This window comes from Ctenopharyngodon idella, chromosome 11, assembly GCF_019924925.1.
Source record: "Ctenopharyngodon idella isolate HZGC_01 chromosome 11, HZGC01, whole genome shotgun sequence".
NCBI classification, from domain to species: domain Eukaryota; kingdom Metazoa; phylum Chordata; class Actinopteri; order Cypriniformes; family Xenocyprididae; genus Ctenopharyngodon; species Ctenopharyngodon idella.
This window is the reverse complement of record NC_067230.1, coordinates 19,666,589-19,683,506: the sequence shown is the minus strand read 5'-3', so window position 1 is coordinate 19,683,506 and position 16,918 is coordinate 19,666,589. Positions and strand designations below refer to the sequence as shown.

Genomic DNA, 16,918 nt, shown 5'->3' with positions numbered 1-16,918 from the left:
ACAAAGACGGTATAGAATTTACCTTATATTCAAGTAAAGGTTGTGATTTTAATAAGAACATCTAATATGGAGACGGAAATGTAATATAAAAATAAATTAATAAATAAATGCATAAATATAAAAAATAAATACATGTGGAAATAAATATAATAATATAATAAAAATAATTATAAATTTATAAAAATATAATAAATATAAAAATAAATGAAACAATAAAAAAGTTAAAATAATAAAAAATATATTTAAAAATAAATACAGAAAATAATAAATAAATTGAAAAAATATATACAAAAATTAATTCAGGACTAAATTTAATTTAAAATTAATTGTATTTGTTTTATCAAGTTATTTATTCGTATTTTTACACTTATGGCCTCCAAACCATCTATTTTCATTCCATATGAAAAACGTCACCTTTTTCTCTGGAAACGCAGCCACTAGCCCCGCCCCCAGCATCACGTCATCGCATAGCCCCCGCCCCCTATCTCGGTGGTGCGCGAGCCCCGCGGCGGTTTGTGGCCGGTGTGTGTGTGTGTGTGTGTGTGTATATCTGTTCGGGAGGACGACTTACTTCCAATTATCCTCTCTCACACAACGATTTTCATCCCGTTTTCAGTGTTCCCGAGAGCGGAGACTTCCATGGCTTAACGCAGGATCGTGTCACGGACTTTATTCGTTTATGACTTTCTTTTCGGAGGATTTTTTCTCGTCTCTCAGCGAGCTAAGCTAGTTATCGAGCTCGCGAGCTAGTACTGGATTTACGTATATTCTCCGCGTATGAAAGTTCCACAGACCAAACAATACCTGGATGAATCCACTCGGAATTATTAATAAAGTCACTTTGAATCCGGGCGGCTTGATAGGAAGAAGATAAAGGGCCACCGTTACCTCAGCGAAGCTAAGGAGCTAATATGAAGTTAGCCAGCTAACGCTCTCGTGTGCAAGAAAACACCCTCCGCGCGAGCTGTTTCTGCTACCTAATATTGAATTTTGCTCATTTGATGTTAGGATAATTAGGTCTTTGAGGTTTTGTTTTCATGTTGAATGCCTGATCTGTCTAGGGGAGTGGTGGGTTGATGTTCTGCCTTGCATACTTCAGCCAAACCCACTCACATTAATAGGTCTTCATTAGGGTTTAACACTTAAATTAATGCGTTTTGTGGCCGTTAATCTAGAAGTCATTCCCCTCTTAATCTAGAAGCCCATATCAAATGGACAGTCTTATTTTTAGGGGGAGTACAGCTTAACTGATCCAACAGGTTATTAGGATATTAGTGTTAGTGGATTGTTTATTGGTCAGGTCTATGGTTGTAAAGGGGAATGAGGATGAATTGTGCAGGGAACGAGGTGTGACAGCTCGAGTTGTGGATTGTCATCAGGAAATACAGATTTGTATGGAATTAGGCAGCTGTATTGGGTTTGGTTCGGCAACATGGGGGTCTCGCAAGGGGGCAAGAAATCAACTACATAGTGTCTAAGTACAGTCTTGTTGACGTAATGTAGTCTGTTTAGCAGAAGAGCCTTGTCTTTTCTCGATAGTTGATTATTTTTTCGTATTACTATGTGCATTGGTCTCCTGATAATTTATTAAAAAGATAGGAGAATTGGAGCAACAGGTCAGTCTGGATCAAGAAACACTGTCTTTCGTCTCTGGTTGGAGTAACACTCCCAAGCCATCCTCAATGCCTTCAGCGCTGGCCGTGTTCACCTGCCGCCCGAATTCACACCCGTTTCAGGAACGCCATGTCTACCTGGATGAGCCGGTCAAGATCGGGCGCTCCGTGGCCCGGTGCCGCCCTGCCCAGAATAACGCCACCTTCGACTGCAAGGTGCTGTCCAGGAATCACGCTCTGGTGTGGTTCGACCACAAGACAGGAAAGGTAAGTCAGGTGTTGTTGTAGCTTTCGCGGCAGGCAGAACAAGTCAGATTGGCTCGTAAATCAACTGCTTGTTTGACACGCAGATGAAAAATTAACCTCGAGCTGTCTTGATTTACTAATGCTTCTCTGGTTGTCATAACTGTCTACATTAGGATTATATACATACAGTGGTCCCCACCTAAAAGTATTAAGACATTTAGGCCTGGTTTCACAGACAGGGCTTAGATTAAGCCTAAATTCAATTAGTGCATTTAAGTAGCTTTTTTAAACATCACTAATGTGCATCTTGAGACAAAACAATGACACTGACATAATTTAAGATATGTCAGTACAAGTTGCTTTTGAGTTAAAACAGCTCAAACGTAAATTTTAGTCTGGGACTAGCTTAAGGCTCGTCTGTGAAACCTCAGTGGTTAGGCACTAAGCCACAATTAATGTCTGAATGTCAGTGCATTAGACGGCAAAATATAAAACGAGAACAAGCTTTTTACTTTTCCCAGCCATTTTAGCTCATTGACTTGAAATCAGTTGTTTTTTTATATTTAATGGGGAAAAATATGACATATATATATAATCAAGAAATTAATAAAGTAGATTATTTCAGTTTATTAATAATAATAATAAAATTAATTGTATGAATAATAATATATGAATTTGAGTAATTTTAAGTAATTCTCTGTATATGTATATATGTGTGTTTTTATTTATTTATTTTTTAATTATATTTTATTTACTTATTTTTATTTTTAATTATTTATTTTTTATTTTTTTATTTATCTATTATATTTTTATTTATTTATTTTTATTTTTTATTTCTGTAGCAGAAACTTTTTACTCTGAAGGGACAAAAATCTAATTTAATTGGGCAGATGGGCACTGTGGGTCCTGGTTTTGGGCATTTCTGATCTATATTGTGATATTTATGTGAGATTAGATGGACTTTTTTTTTTAAGATGTTTTGTTTGCCATTACATGCAGAGTCTTCAGTGTTTCCCATAGGATTTTAAGAGGCTATGTGGGGTGGACATTGTACATTTTAAAGTTAAATTATGAAAACACGTTTTTAGTGTCCAAATTGAACAGTAAATGTATTTGAATTGATTCGCACCTGGACTTTAAAGAGGACTCAAACCTCTTCATTACATTCACAGTGGTCCTTTAGGAATCCAAACAGTTAGAATATAATAATAATACTTATTTAATAATAGTATCCTCAAGACTGCTGCCGAAGCATAGGCAATGAATGGGAGACACTGGTCTTTATCACAGTCATGTTGACCCATAACATCTCTCGTGAAAGGTGATGGAGCATTTTTACAGCAACAGATGAGCTGAGACTATCACACGTGACAATGCTGGTGTGTGTCTGGTAAACAGGAGTAAAACATTGCTGTGGCATTTCTACGCTCTGTGGTGTTGAAAATATCTAAAATGATGGATCTTGGGTTTTTAGCTGCCTGATACGTACATTAGTGTGGCTCTCACAGTGTCGTGTGAATGGAAGTGTAAAATAATCCTGTTGAAAGCAGTAGAACATATTCCACTACGGCTGTAATATCCATGATCGTGCTCTTAGTGTGTGTTTTGGTTTAATGCTGGTAATTCACTGTGCTCTACTTTCAGATGACACATTTTGACATTGCAAGTGCACATAACTTGTTTTCCCCCTTAGGCAAGCTTATCATTGCTTTCTGAATATCTCCAGCACACTGCAGTGGTTCTCTTTGGGTGGTTAAAGAAAGATTTTGGGCGACTGTGTGTAATGTAAGTAGGGCTGGGCAATAAAACGATAATTATCGCAATATAATTTTCCTTGATACAATTATAACAAATGTTCGATAGAATGTTTATGCACCGAAAGCAGAACGAAACAGCGTTACTCATTTAAACCGCGCCACATGGACTGTTTATCAGCCCGTCTCAAACGGCAGCACAGCACGAGCTTGCTAGAGCAGATGCGTTTACTCGCTGACCGGTCTCGATCACGCAACCATTAAACAGCGCTGTGAGATCCAGTGAGAAGCACTTCAATTCAGCTAAGAGCATGAATATCTCAGTGATTTAAACTAGTTTAAACCAGATGAAAAATTACTGACATTCTTAACAGCACTGACAAACACGAGAAACGTTCTGCAATGAATGATCTAGTTAGAAGGCTTTTCAATCTACAAATCACCATCATTTACCATGGATTTACTGTAGTAACACTAATGGGCCGGCTCACATTGTACAGCGGCCCACTGGGAAAACTACCGGTGCTCCAGATGGCCAGTCCGCCCCTGAAGTGCACCATGGTATTATGTCAGAAATGTGGTATATTCATACTGAATTTTATTATATTGTTAATGTAGACGTGTTTACGGAGCCCTGCACATGACATGCAGGAAAAAAGTAAATTGCGTGCCTGATTTACTAATTCGTTCCCTTAATTTGCTAAATCGTTAGCACGATTTATTATTTAATTCCCTTGATTTACTAAATTGTGCACACGATTTATTATTTAATTCCCTTGATTTACTAAATTGTGCACACGATTTTTCGTTCCCTCAATTTACTAAATTGTGCACACGATTTTTCGTTCCCTCAATTTGCTAAATCATTAGCACGATTTATTTCATTCCCTCGATTTGCTAAATCGTTAGCACGATTTATTATTTTGTTCCCTCGATTTGCTAAAACATTAGCACGATTTACTAATTCGTTCCCTCAATTTGCTAAATCGTTAGCATGATTTATTATTTCGTTCCCTCGATTTGCTAAATCATTAGCATGATTTATTTCATTCCCTCGATTTGCTAAATCGTGCGCACGATTTTTTATTTCGTTGCCTCAATTTGTTAAATTGTGCACATGATTTATTATTTCGTTCCCTCGATTTGCTAAATCATTAGCACGATTTATTATTTCGTTCCCTCGATTTGCTAAATCATGCGCACGATTTACTAATTCGTTCCCTCAATTTGCTAAATCGTTAGCATGATTTATTATTTTGCTCCCTTGATTTACTAAACCATGCACATGATTTACTATTTCGTTCCCTTGATTTGCTAAATCATGCACATGATTTACTAATTCGTTCCCTTGATTTACTTAATCGTGTGCATGATTTACTAATTTGTTCCTTCATTTTACTAAATCGGAACGAATTAGTAAATCGTGTGCACAATTTAGCCTACTGTTTTTCTCCTGCATGTCATGTGCAGGGCTCCATATGTATTAAAGAAATAATGGAATATGATTACAGTAATTTTTGTTATTAAGCTATAGAATTTGTGCATTTGTGTTTATACTAAAAATTTTTATTTAGGCTACTGTTCTTCATAACAAATACCATAGAAACCATATAGTTACATTTTAGCATGTTAGTGAGGTGCTAAATGCGTGCATGATTTTACCCATGGTTATCATGATCTAAATGTATGTTACTTTGAATAACAGTAGAGTCCTAACTCAGGCACTTAGGGTAAAATTTTTTAAAAAATGCCTATGAGGTTTTCAGTTTTTACAGATTTACTGTTTTTGTTAATGAACATAAATTTACATCCGTATCCCAACTCAAGCTGCTGCTACTGTCAACTTAAGCTAATGTCAAATGTGCATTTTCAGAGACAAAACACAATCTATTTAATATTGCAGCCTGCACTGCAAACTGTGCTAAAGATACACATCATCAAAGTCAGAGAACACAAACTATCACCCGTTAGAACATGCAGAAATGACTTTTTTCTCTTAAGATATTTCTTTTAAAGAAAAAAGTTTACTTATGTTAACTCATTCATATTTTGATGTAGGAAAATATTTTATCATTCTAAATATTTTGAATATTCTACCTGATATTAGTGGGATGTTAACCTCTAAGTTTTTGTCATGTTCTGACAATAAAAAGTAGTTTAAAACCGCAATTAACTCTGTACATCTTTCACTCAGGGGCAAAAATATGCTTATATGAAACATTTTATTGTGATAATTTTTTTGGCCATATCACCCAGCCCTAAATGTGAGGATATCTTTATTTGTTGTTACTAGTACAGTTTGCATGTGTAAAGAGGGTTTCTGTACGTCTGACAGTGTGTAGGTGTGTTTTGCCTGTAAAGAGGAAGTATTTGATGCAATGAAGTTTTGCCGCCATCACTCTCGGGGATAATTTCTCAGCTGTTGTGAAATAATTGCAGCTATGGTTGCTAACTTCAGTCATGTAGATTAAGGTGTGGTGTTTGAATTAAGGGAGTGCTGCACGTTACAAAGCGAGGTAAGGCAGTTAACCCTTCACAAACAGCATTTGCTTTTACTGAAAGGCTAATATTTGGCTAATATTGCCAAAGAATGATTATTGAATAGAACTGCAGGCTTTGATGTTTATAAATACAGCACAAATTTAATTTTATTTTGTAACCACCATGACCCTTACTTGAAGCTAAAGGTGAGGTGAAATTCTTGTAACATGATGTGATTCGTTTTATTTCACAGTTACAGCATATATTACAACATAGCTAGTTGTTTTTGCTCAAAATTCATCCCATGTTTTATATAAGTGTGTTTGATAATCTAGACATAAATGCATGAGTAAATTTTCAGCTCACATCATACATCATAAACCATCAGAATCCGTTTCTTGGTTACAGCAGTGAGATGCATTGTTGTTGTGGTCATATTTATAGGGAATTTTAATTTAGGAGATACGCTCCTGCATTTAAATTTTCTTGTCAATCTCAAAACTCTCAAAAGCAGTGTGTATGTGACATATTAGAAGTGAATGTCATTTCATCATCATAATTGTCATATGTAGTTTATGATTAACTTATAATTGCTGTTACTTGGCAATAACTCAGATAATTTCTAACTACTTTTGTGGGTCTAAATTGCTTTGATTGTATCAGCTGCTTCTTGTTATTGACAGTGTAAAGAATGAGAATCATACTGTCCATTTCCTCTCTGGAATGGGGTGTCCACATAGGACACCGCAGTAATGACCTGAAGAGTCTTTGCTCCTATTGGCAAGGTCTCTGTCGGAAAGAGGTGCCAAGATGAAGCTATCTAAACTGGGCCAGCCAATTGTTGGCATAATGTGAAATGGTGCCAATATCACCACCTGTCCCCTGGCTTTGTGAGGCAGTGTAATACAAATGTAGGCATTGCTGAAAAGTTGGCAATTGCAACTGTGTGCATGAGAAAGAGGTTTGTATTTATAGACATCAATCAAAGTTGCACAGCCGCTAATAGTGTCTGGATGACTGCTTCTAGGTCTGACACTGCTGTTTCTTCTAATGGATATGGCAAAATGACACCCATGAGATGAAGCCAGTGTGTTTCCAAGATACACTGTCCTGACAGACTCTGGGCTGTCATCTTTTCCAAATGTCCATGCTCTAGTTAGACCAGTTTTTATTTAATGTAATTCACTTTTTCTGAATGCCCAGGTTTGCTTTGATCTCCTTGTGTTGTGTTCAACAGGGTTATTATCGTTAGGTAAAGCTAAAACCATAAAAACCTTTTCATTACTTAAGTAAACTTAAAGTATATCAATGGTATTAAAATAACACTGATTTTCAATTTCAGACTGATCAATAAATGACTCAACCTGAATGTTTTTAAGCCCTAATGTGCAGTGTTGCTCTTTGCATGGATATATTGTAAGTAGAAATAAGATTTGAGTAGTTTGTGTCCTTCTTTGAGCCTTCTGTACGTCCAGTGGAATCTCTTGTGACCAGACTCTCAAAGTATATCAGATAAAATTTGTTTTCTGGCTTGTTCCTGTTAAGTGTATTTTGTACAAGTAATCCGAAGAATTAAATGTTTCCTTCTGAAAAGAAACAACACTTATATTTGCACCATAATATGTTAATTAGTTCACTTTTAGTTCAATTTTCTGATTGTATTAATTTTGTATATGCATATTCAGTTTACTGCTGGCCACATAAATGGGTCTCTACAGAATAGGCTTGCTGCGAGTCGGTGTTACTGGTGTTACAGCACTGGTTACATCACTTTCCCACTGCGGCACCTCCCCCACTGTCATTTTGATTTTTATAGTAATAAAAATCATTTAGTTCAGTTAGAGAACAGACACTACAACTAAAACTGAACACGTCTGCTCAATTCTATGTATAATAATGAACCCACTGTTCAAGCAATTGCCGCACCCAAATTGGCGTGCAGCACCCTAATTCGAAAGTGAAAGTAAAATGCGCACGGGTGTTCATAATGGCCCGTGTCCACTGGTGCGGTGCAGAGCATTGCAAGATTTTTCATGGAAATAATTAAAAACGCACGCTCTGCGCCAGTGGACACGCACCTTAAGCGATTTAAAAGCAAGGTGGAAAAAGAGGGAAAAACTTAAACTCCGCCCCTGCCCCGCACCAGTGATACCAGTATTACCGATGTTTAACCGGTCGGAAAATTTCCTCACCGTCACATCCGTACTACAGAATGGATATAAATCTGGTCTACTATTCCTGTGCTATATTTAAACATAACTTTCCCACTATCCTTTCTGTAATGATGCTAATGACAGAAGTTTTGCTTCACTTACACGTGCGGATCCCTAACTTCTGTATGCTGACGTAAATTTTGGAGTAACGTTGAAATCTTTGGCTTAAACAACCAATAGCATTTACTTGAAGTGACCACATCTAATTACTGTAACTGCTTTCTTGATCGAGAGCTGTGTGCTCGATCCATTTTGAACATGAAAATGAATTTGACCATGTAAACAAGGATACCACTATACATACATCGCCATCATGAAAATGCAAGAGTTGAGTGTAGATCGGTATGGATAGTCATATGAGGTCATGGCAATCTGTTACCTGTTTATTGGTATCACTAGGTTTGTTAGGTGATCCTTAGTGTCAGTATGTAAATACCAATATCCGAATGTAAATATTACCATCTGCTCAAAGTCTAAATTAAAAATGAGAGTTCTACCTGGCAACTCTATAAATATCAGCTAGTCTTATTGTGAATCTGGATTTATTCATGCATCATGATTAGGTTGTTTACATTTGTTGTGTTGTCCCTCTTTGTGGTCCGTTTCTTTATCTGATGCCATGGAAACAGCAGAGGAGAGTTCATGTGATGTGGGTCTAACATCACTGATTAATTATTCATTGCACGGAAAAAGTCATTTTCATTTATGCTATTAACTAGAAATTATTCATTTTATTGATCCTATATTGGTCGTGCATATGTATTATGTCATATAATAAGTAAAAGTTTCTGTTCGTGCATCTGATACATTTCTTTAAATTGCGTTTCTCTTCATGTGTCTGGTGTCGCTGATCATCATCCTCTGTAGTCGCTCATGTGCCTTTAGCATTTTTAGCTTCAGGCTGGTGCGTATTTTCTGTCAAAGTGTGAGTTCTGTTGTCGAGTCTTAAAATAGTCTGATGCCATTTGCGCCCCGTTTTTACAGTCTGTTGTTATTATAGGCAGCACCAAGTCGAGGACAACTGGCTAGCAGCTGACTTTAGGTACCGGAGCCCCCTCTTTCCTGATATGAACTCACCCAGCGCCCCGTGGGGCGACCCACACCCTAGATCTCAAGCAGCTGTACAGGACGCTGTCTCTCTTCTCATCAGCGCTCCTTCAGCCTGCTAGATGTCAGAAAGTACTGTTATTATAAAAATGAATGTCTTGAGGTAGAAAGTACACCCTCAGCACATCCTGTTATGACACTTACAGTCTGTATGGTAAACTAGCTTATTCACAGTAGTGGATTTTGGTTGCATATATTAATTTATTGTGGTGACAGGCATACGTGATGTAGTGTCCTGTTTCAGCAATGTATTCTAATAGTTCAGACTGCTTTCGAAGAAGCATCATCTCGGCAGCAACTGTTAAATTTGCAGACACAACATTCCAACCACCAACAAATCATAGGTCTCTAGCTGGAAAAGGACTCTTGTGTGAGCGCTGTGACCTAATGAGATTTTGTCAACCCAATTAATAATAGCATTCATTGTGAGACATCTTAATTGGATCATATGTTATCTATGTAAATCCATGCTGTCATTATCTCTTAAATTTTTGACACCACACAAGCTCTATTTCTACAGTGCTGAGTCCACTTTATCCACCCTGTTAATTTGTTGGTATGCAGATTGGATGCTTATACTACAATTTGTATTTCAAACATGTATCAAACCCTGTTTTAAGGGACCTATAATGCACCTTTTCACAAGATGTAATATAAGTCTCTGGTGTCCCCAGAATGTGTCTGTGAAGTTTCAGCTCAAAATATCCCAGAGATCATTTATTATAGCTTGTCAAATTTGTCCCTATTTGGGTGAGAGCAAAAACACGCCATTTTTGTGTGTGTGTCCCTTTAAATGCAAATGAGCTGCTGCTCCCCGCCCCCTTTCCAGAAGAGGGCGGAGCTTTAACAGCTCGCGCTTCAGTTGCTCAACAACAAAGCTGGAGAATCTCACGCAGCCAAAATGACAATCGTCAGTAACGATGTTCAGCCTTACGTTGTCATAAACAAAAGCACTTATTTATTTTAAAAATCCAACTTTTTTTTCTTATTCATCTCACCTCTGCTGAAGTTTTGTGTACTAATCTAGTTTATACTTTAACTTGTACTAGATATTGTTGATTCTTATGAAAAAGTTTTATGATGTTTGGGGTAGAAATGTCTTCTAATTGAATAAATGTAAATGTTATTTCCATCCATTCAGACAGATAAGTGTCCTTTCTTATTTAATTCTCTACTAGTAGTTAAATGGATTATACATTTTGGCCTTGGTTTTTAAGTTCTTAGAGGTTTAAACAGTATTGACAGACTCCAGGCTTTAGGAAACACAAATATTAGTCAGGACTTCTGATGTAAAATTGATATTGACTATTGGCTGATGAATCATAAGGGAGTTGTTTGATGGAAGTTTTTTTGCAGTTTGAGTGTATATTCCCTTTGTAAATATATTGGAGGCTTCTTTGAACTATATTTGTGCATAGCAGAATTAATCTTTTTTTTTTAAGTTTGTCAAAAATGATGAAACAAAATATGCATAAAGATAATTAAACTATTTTATTTAAAATGTTGATGACAAACATGATGTAAATAAAAAACACTGCAATATATTAATGCAGTGATGTTTTAGAAAAGCATTAGATCAATCAAAAGTTATATATGTATTAAATGTAATGTAATATTCTGAATAATGTACAGGTAAACTTAACTATAACCCGTAGTGTGAATGTGCCATTGCTGTCTCTTATAATTTAAAAACTCAAATGTTGATGTATTTTTTTAAAAATGTCTGAAAACTTTACTCTGTTACGGTCTGACCGTTTTTAATGATTTTAGTCTATTTTAAAAAATGTAATTGTAGATTAAAATGGACTAAAATAAACAAACATGATGTCATTTTCATTCTGAATTGTCAATGTATTTTTTTTTTTTTTTTTTTTTTGTCAAAACAAAAAACGGTGTAAAACTGATGTATTTTACTATTTGGCCAACATTGAAATACAGTGAACCAGTTCATGAAACCACTCTACGATAGATGGTGTCCTGACAAGGCAGGGAAAGGGTGATCGTCATGTGAGATGACTTCAGGTTTTCCAGGGAAAGCACTCGCACAGCCTTTTGAAATCTTAAACCCCACTTAGGGTTGAGTCATTCTGCTCGGGTAGTGAATTTTAAATCTCCACTGGGTCTGATCGAATGTTCAGAGAATATACTGAATAGTTTGTCTTTATCTGTTTATAGTAATGATTTTTTTGCTGCAGTAGCTAAGAAGTTATTAAATAATGTCTGCTAAATTTTTTACTAGCAAGCAATTTTCCATTTGATTTCTATTACATCACCTTTCCAGCTTGAATGAGAAGATTGAAGCTTTCCAGGTTGTTATTGATTTGCCTGGTTCTGCCAAAGAACTCTTGAGGATTAAGGTTAAGATTGCTTTATTGCCTGACCTGCTGATTAGTAACCAAGCTTACCGGGTTAGAGTCTTCGCTATAGCTGACCTGCTTTACACAGGCTGTACCGATCAATGTTAATTTCCTCAGCCCGGCTGTTTGTTTTCCATCCCTGGATGGAGCTCTTTTCAGGTAGGAATGATTTAGGTGTAGACTTGCTTTTGAAGCTTAAACTGCATTCCTTCAAAATCTCAGTGTTGGCTGAGAGCTCACTGAGAGCTGTTCTCAAGGAATAAATCTTGTGGCTTTTGGCTGCTAAGGCAAAGGGAGACTGTAAACACAGGCAGTATGATGTGAGCTATTGTACAAGGGCTGGGCGACATGGCCAAAAATATTATCACGACAATTTTTTTACATAACATATGATATCGATATCATGATATTCACTTACCATTAATGGAGAAGGAAATGCTTTCCACACATTTGTTAGACCTTGAGAATGAATGTTAACATGTAAGCTTGTTTGTTCACAATTAAAAAACCTTTTAAGCACCATGAAATCTGTTTTATTTTGTTTTGATTATTATACAAATTTTACGAACTTTAACAATTGAATCAAGCTTCTAAAATGTAATCAAATGTAAATATAACAATTAATTTACAACAAAACACTGCGTTTTTATTTATTGTCAAATATGATGCTACACAACAGTACTGTATACATTTAAAACATGGATAAAAAAATATCTTGGTTGTATGATATTCCTTAGAAATATTATTATTATTATTATTGTTACTTTAAGAAGTACATTTTAGTATACAGTAGTGATTTATTTCTTGAAGTTAAACCAAACTTTTATTTTGACGGTTTGTTGCAAAGATCTTTCAATTTTAGTTTCATTGTATTTTACGGTAGTTTTTCTCAAATGAAACGGTGGCTATCTTGTGAAATGACTCTCAAATCAGCTCTAGAGATGTTTATGTTCTCATATATTGAGACGACAGATGCTGAAAACACTGTGAACGTCACGTGTTTGTGTGTCAGACGAAACCACACCATTCATTCACAGAGAGACGCACAGAAATCACTTATTAGCGACATGTACTGACTGGCTGTTGTCGCGTTTATTTCCGCTGTGTGATAGGCTGTTAGATTAATCCATATTGAGTAAAAATGTCCAGAGCTTATAATCGTTATCAAATTATCAAAAGTATTTCACTGAATGTCCTTGTAATAAAAATGAGCTTGCACAGACAACATGTGTCAGACATAAACACTAGCATACTGTTTAAATATTTAGAGTTTGTGTATTTTTGTGCTGTTTATACAATATGAAACTACATGTTTGGAGATTCTAGAGTAGAGTTATATTAACGTATGACACTGAATGTCGGCACCTGTTGACTTGAATAATTACTTGTAAAAACTTTGTTTTAAGCAATTGTTTAATTTTATCATCACATTTTTGCAAATATTAACCCATTTTAATTTGTAACATTAAAATATTTAATGTTAAATCATATTACATTCATGTTTAATTTTAATAAAGAAGTGTACATTGGTAGAATAGTTGCCATCCGACTAGAGTCTACAAGAAGAACTGAAGTTAATGTTCCACCTCCTCCTTTCCCATGATCCCCTTTCCTTTTAATTATCAGTCTTGGAAGTGTTAATTGCACAAATCTTCTCTGCTCTTGTTTGCACAGGGTAATACAGCCTTTCTATAGAGCTTATATAAAACCTACACTCAAAATAGTCCCAGTCTGCGCAAGGACTCACATTTGACCATGTTAATAGTTAGGTAGAGTATAAGGAGATTTCTTATAGGATAAATGATGACCTTCACTCTGTTCTCAGGAATACTGACACCTGTTTGAGATGTGCTGAATAAGTTCAGATCAGATTTGTGTTGAAGCTGCTCTAGAGGCCGTTAGAGACAGAAGGCTGGTGGCAGCGTTGGGTCTCTTTTGGAATGCTAATGTGCTCTTTGACAACGGGATGTGGGGGCGAATCCCTGACATAAAAATGAGCCCTCTCTCTTGCTCTTCCCTCACACTATCTCTCTTTATTTCACTCACCCCCTGTGTAGTAGGCACTTGACAGTCACTGTGATAGATGCAGGTGCTCTAGTGATGGTGTCCCAGTATATTTAATGAATATTTAACACACCAGCTGTTGATAAATGAAGGGAAGCTGAAGTTCCTCCTCAAACTGCTTCCACTTGACTTTATAATTATAGCTTAAGAATGACACCAAGTATTGTACACTAGCTAGTAAGGCTGGGTGAATAAATAAGTTAAACATTGATTGAAAATGTTTATTGTAACGTCTTCACTGCACAAGTTTGTCTGACAGTACTTTAACTTGTAGTGTAAAATATGGTTTTGCCCTAACATTCGACTAATCGTTAGTCGACCAGAAGAGGCTTAGACAAACAAACATTTTATTAGAAGGTTAGTCGCTGGAGAAAAAAAGTCGTTAACAGTGGGTCCTTTTGGTAATTAGAGTATGTCAGGCAGGAAATCCAAACGTTAGCCTATCATCCATCGAACTCGAATATAGCTTATCATTTGAAACAAGTAAGTAGTAGCAACTTTACATGGCCGCTCACTTTAACGTTAACCTAGATAAATGTGCGCTGTTTTTAGGCTTGTATCCAAGTGTTTGTGCGGAGTGTGGAAGCTAACGTATAGCAAGACATGGAGGCGCCAGCGCGTTCACTTGCATTTTTTCCTGATAACAGCGGAAACAACTTAAAATACTGTGTCATTTTTGGTCATACGGATAAGAGTAATACATCATTCGAAACTTTTGTGTAAACTCACAGTAACAACAAAACGTTGTGCCTTTGTAAAATAAAGAAAACAAACAGGATGCGCTTTCTGCTGTCTAGGACTTGAGCGTGTCAAAAAAATCAACCAAAACTCGGTGTATACTTGCCTCACAGACATGAGAAATATATCTATAGAAAGCTTGAAATGTCAAGCAATTGTCAACCGATTCAAGTGGAAAACAAATATTCTCAGATTATGTAATCCGTACGAAACATGCATATAGGCGCGTCCACTACTGCGGAGATGACGAGTCGGCATTGTCGACTTTATCTCCTCAGCCGAAAACGCAGAAAAACATTATCTATAAATTATTAAAGTGTTTAGACCGTCTCTTTGCTGTTTTTTCACGACACATTCATAATCATTACTTTTGCCGGTGTGCTGTGGCGAGCTTTATGTGTGCACTTGAGCGCTGATTAGGCTATGTATTATATATAGGCAATTAAAGGCTAATTTTTAAGATTTATATGGCTTATTAATATACATAAGCGATTAGCGACTACTAGTCGACTACAAAAAACTTTAGCCCTAGTATAAAATAAATTATTATAATTATCAAATATATATCTACAATAGAATTATTACAATAGTAATACATTTTTGTCTTCATTTTTCATAATTGGAATTAAATTATTAAAACAGTAATTTTATTATTGTGGTCTATATGTTCTTTTTGAGTGGATATTTCAGCAGAGCAGGAGCTATATTTATTCTTTTATGGGAATAAATGTTTGTTTATCATATCGCAATTCACAATGTAGTATGACGTGTTACTCGCAATATAAGTTTTTGACCAAATTATGCTGTCCTATTCTGTAAATAAATCATTTTATAATAAAAGCAATCAAAATAAAACTTACTAAAAAGATGGAATATTTTATTTCTTTATCTACATGTCATCTGTCCATTAACTGACACCAGAGAACATGTGAATGTGTTAAATATTGAAATATTAACTTAATATCTCAGGGTGCATTTCAATTAAATGTTTTGTCAAAGAGGTTTGGCAGGGATTCCCTGCATATTGCATAAATGTTTTTTTTTTTTTTTTTTTTTTAATTTCCTCTATTTAAATGTTAATTAAATAATTCTTAATATATCAGTAGATATTTTTTGTTAATATCTAATTGAAGTATAATTTTTTTTTTTATCAGATGTTCAAGGCTGCTCATCAGGTTTACTTAAAATTATAAAACTGATATGGACCATGAAAAAGGTGATCTGGGAAGGTGTTTATAGTCATATTTTATTAAGATTTTTAGTTACTTTGTGACATTAACACTGGTCTTTTAGAAAAGTGAACAAATGTAAGTGTAGAGACCAGCGACCTCAATAACCTCAGAATACAGTCAAAGCAACCGTTAGCAAGAGGAAATAGGAAGGAATATGCTGTGTCATCTGTGCTTCTCCATTCTTTCTCATTTGCTTGCACACTTACTGGTTTTGGGTGTTTAAAATTGATAAACAAGTTGAAGGACCGTACATGGCATCCTGCTATATTAAGATCCAGCTAATGCATTCACAGATTCTCCTTCTGCATGCGTTACGTTTCTGTTTCCTGGCTTTGTTAAAGTATTTGTAAAGTATAATGCATTTCTGAATCAAAACACATGAGAGCTAATCTGTGTTTTCTCTAAATGAGCTGGTTGCATATGAACAGACGCAGCACCGATGTCATTCGGTCTCCATGCCAATCTAAACGTAAGACTCAAATACAGATATCACATTTCACTCCCTCTATGATGGAGGATGTGATACCGCCCAACTCTGGCTCAATCATACAGCCAATCAGCAGCATGATGAAGTAAAATGCTTGTTAAATGTTAGACACTCTGTTAGAGGGTAAAAATGTTCTGCGTCCTCATAAAGACAGGTTTGTAGCAAACTTGATCTCTTTGTATTGAAGGAGACAGCATTCATCCTGTGGCTTAACCTGATGAACCTGTTAACAGTGATGCCCACATCTTGACACGTGATGTGGGATGCTGGCGGTGGGTGGAAATGAATGTCACTCTTAATGTAGTCGTGCTTGACAGTGAATCTATTCATCCAGCTGAGCGAAGAAATTCAGCAGCATTCAGTCTGAATGAAGGGAGTTGAACAGAGTACACGAAACAATTACTCTGGTGTAAAAAAAAAAAAAAAAAAATGGTGGGCCCAAAGCCAGGTCTCCAGTGCCCTCGATGGTTGTTTTTATTATGCGTGTAGACGATCGGGGATCTTGAACATAGCAGATTAAATGAGTTGAGGGCTTGCCTGGTCAGCACTTAAGGATGTTATTGGTTATTTTAAGCAGCCAAAGCAAATATGTAACTTGTGTAGAGGTTACTTTTGATTGCCTTTGA

At 36.0% G+C, this 16,918-nt stretch overlaps 1 protein-coding gene across 5 annotated transcripts in view; it reads left to right on the top strand.

The window, feature by feature from the left end:
* Nucleotides 1-487: 487 nt before the first annotated feature.
* Nucleotides 488-16,918, top strand: part of slmapa (sarcolemma associated protein a) — a 65,327-nt gene continuing 48,896 nt past the window's right edge. For 3 of the 5 annotated variants that reach the window (XM_051912100.1, XM_051912095.1, XM_051912096.1), the window contains exon 1: nt 488-1,880. In XM_051912100.1, coding sequence (XP_051768060.1) covers nt 1,683-1,880 — 198 coding nt within the window. In that variant the 5' untranslated portion in view covers nt 488-1,682. The remainder of the gene's footprint in view (nt 1,881-16,918) is intronic. The other 2 variants (XM_051912098.1, XM_051912099.1) reach the window with 1 other exon arrangement.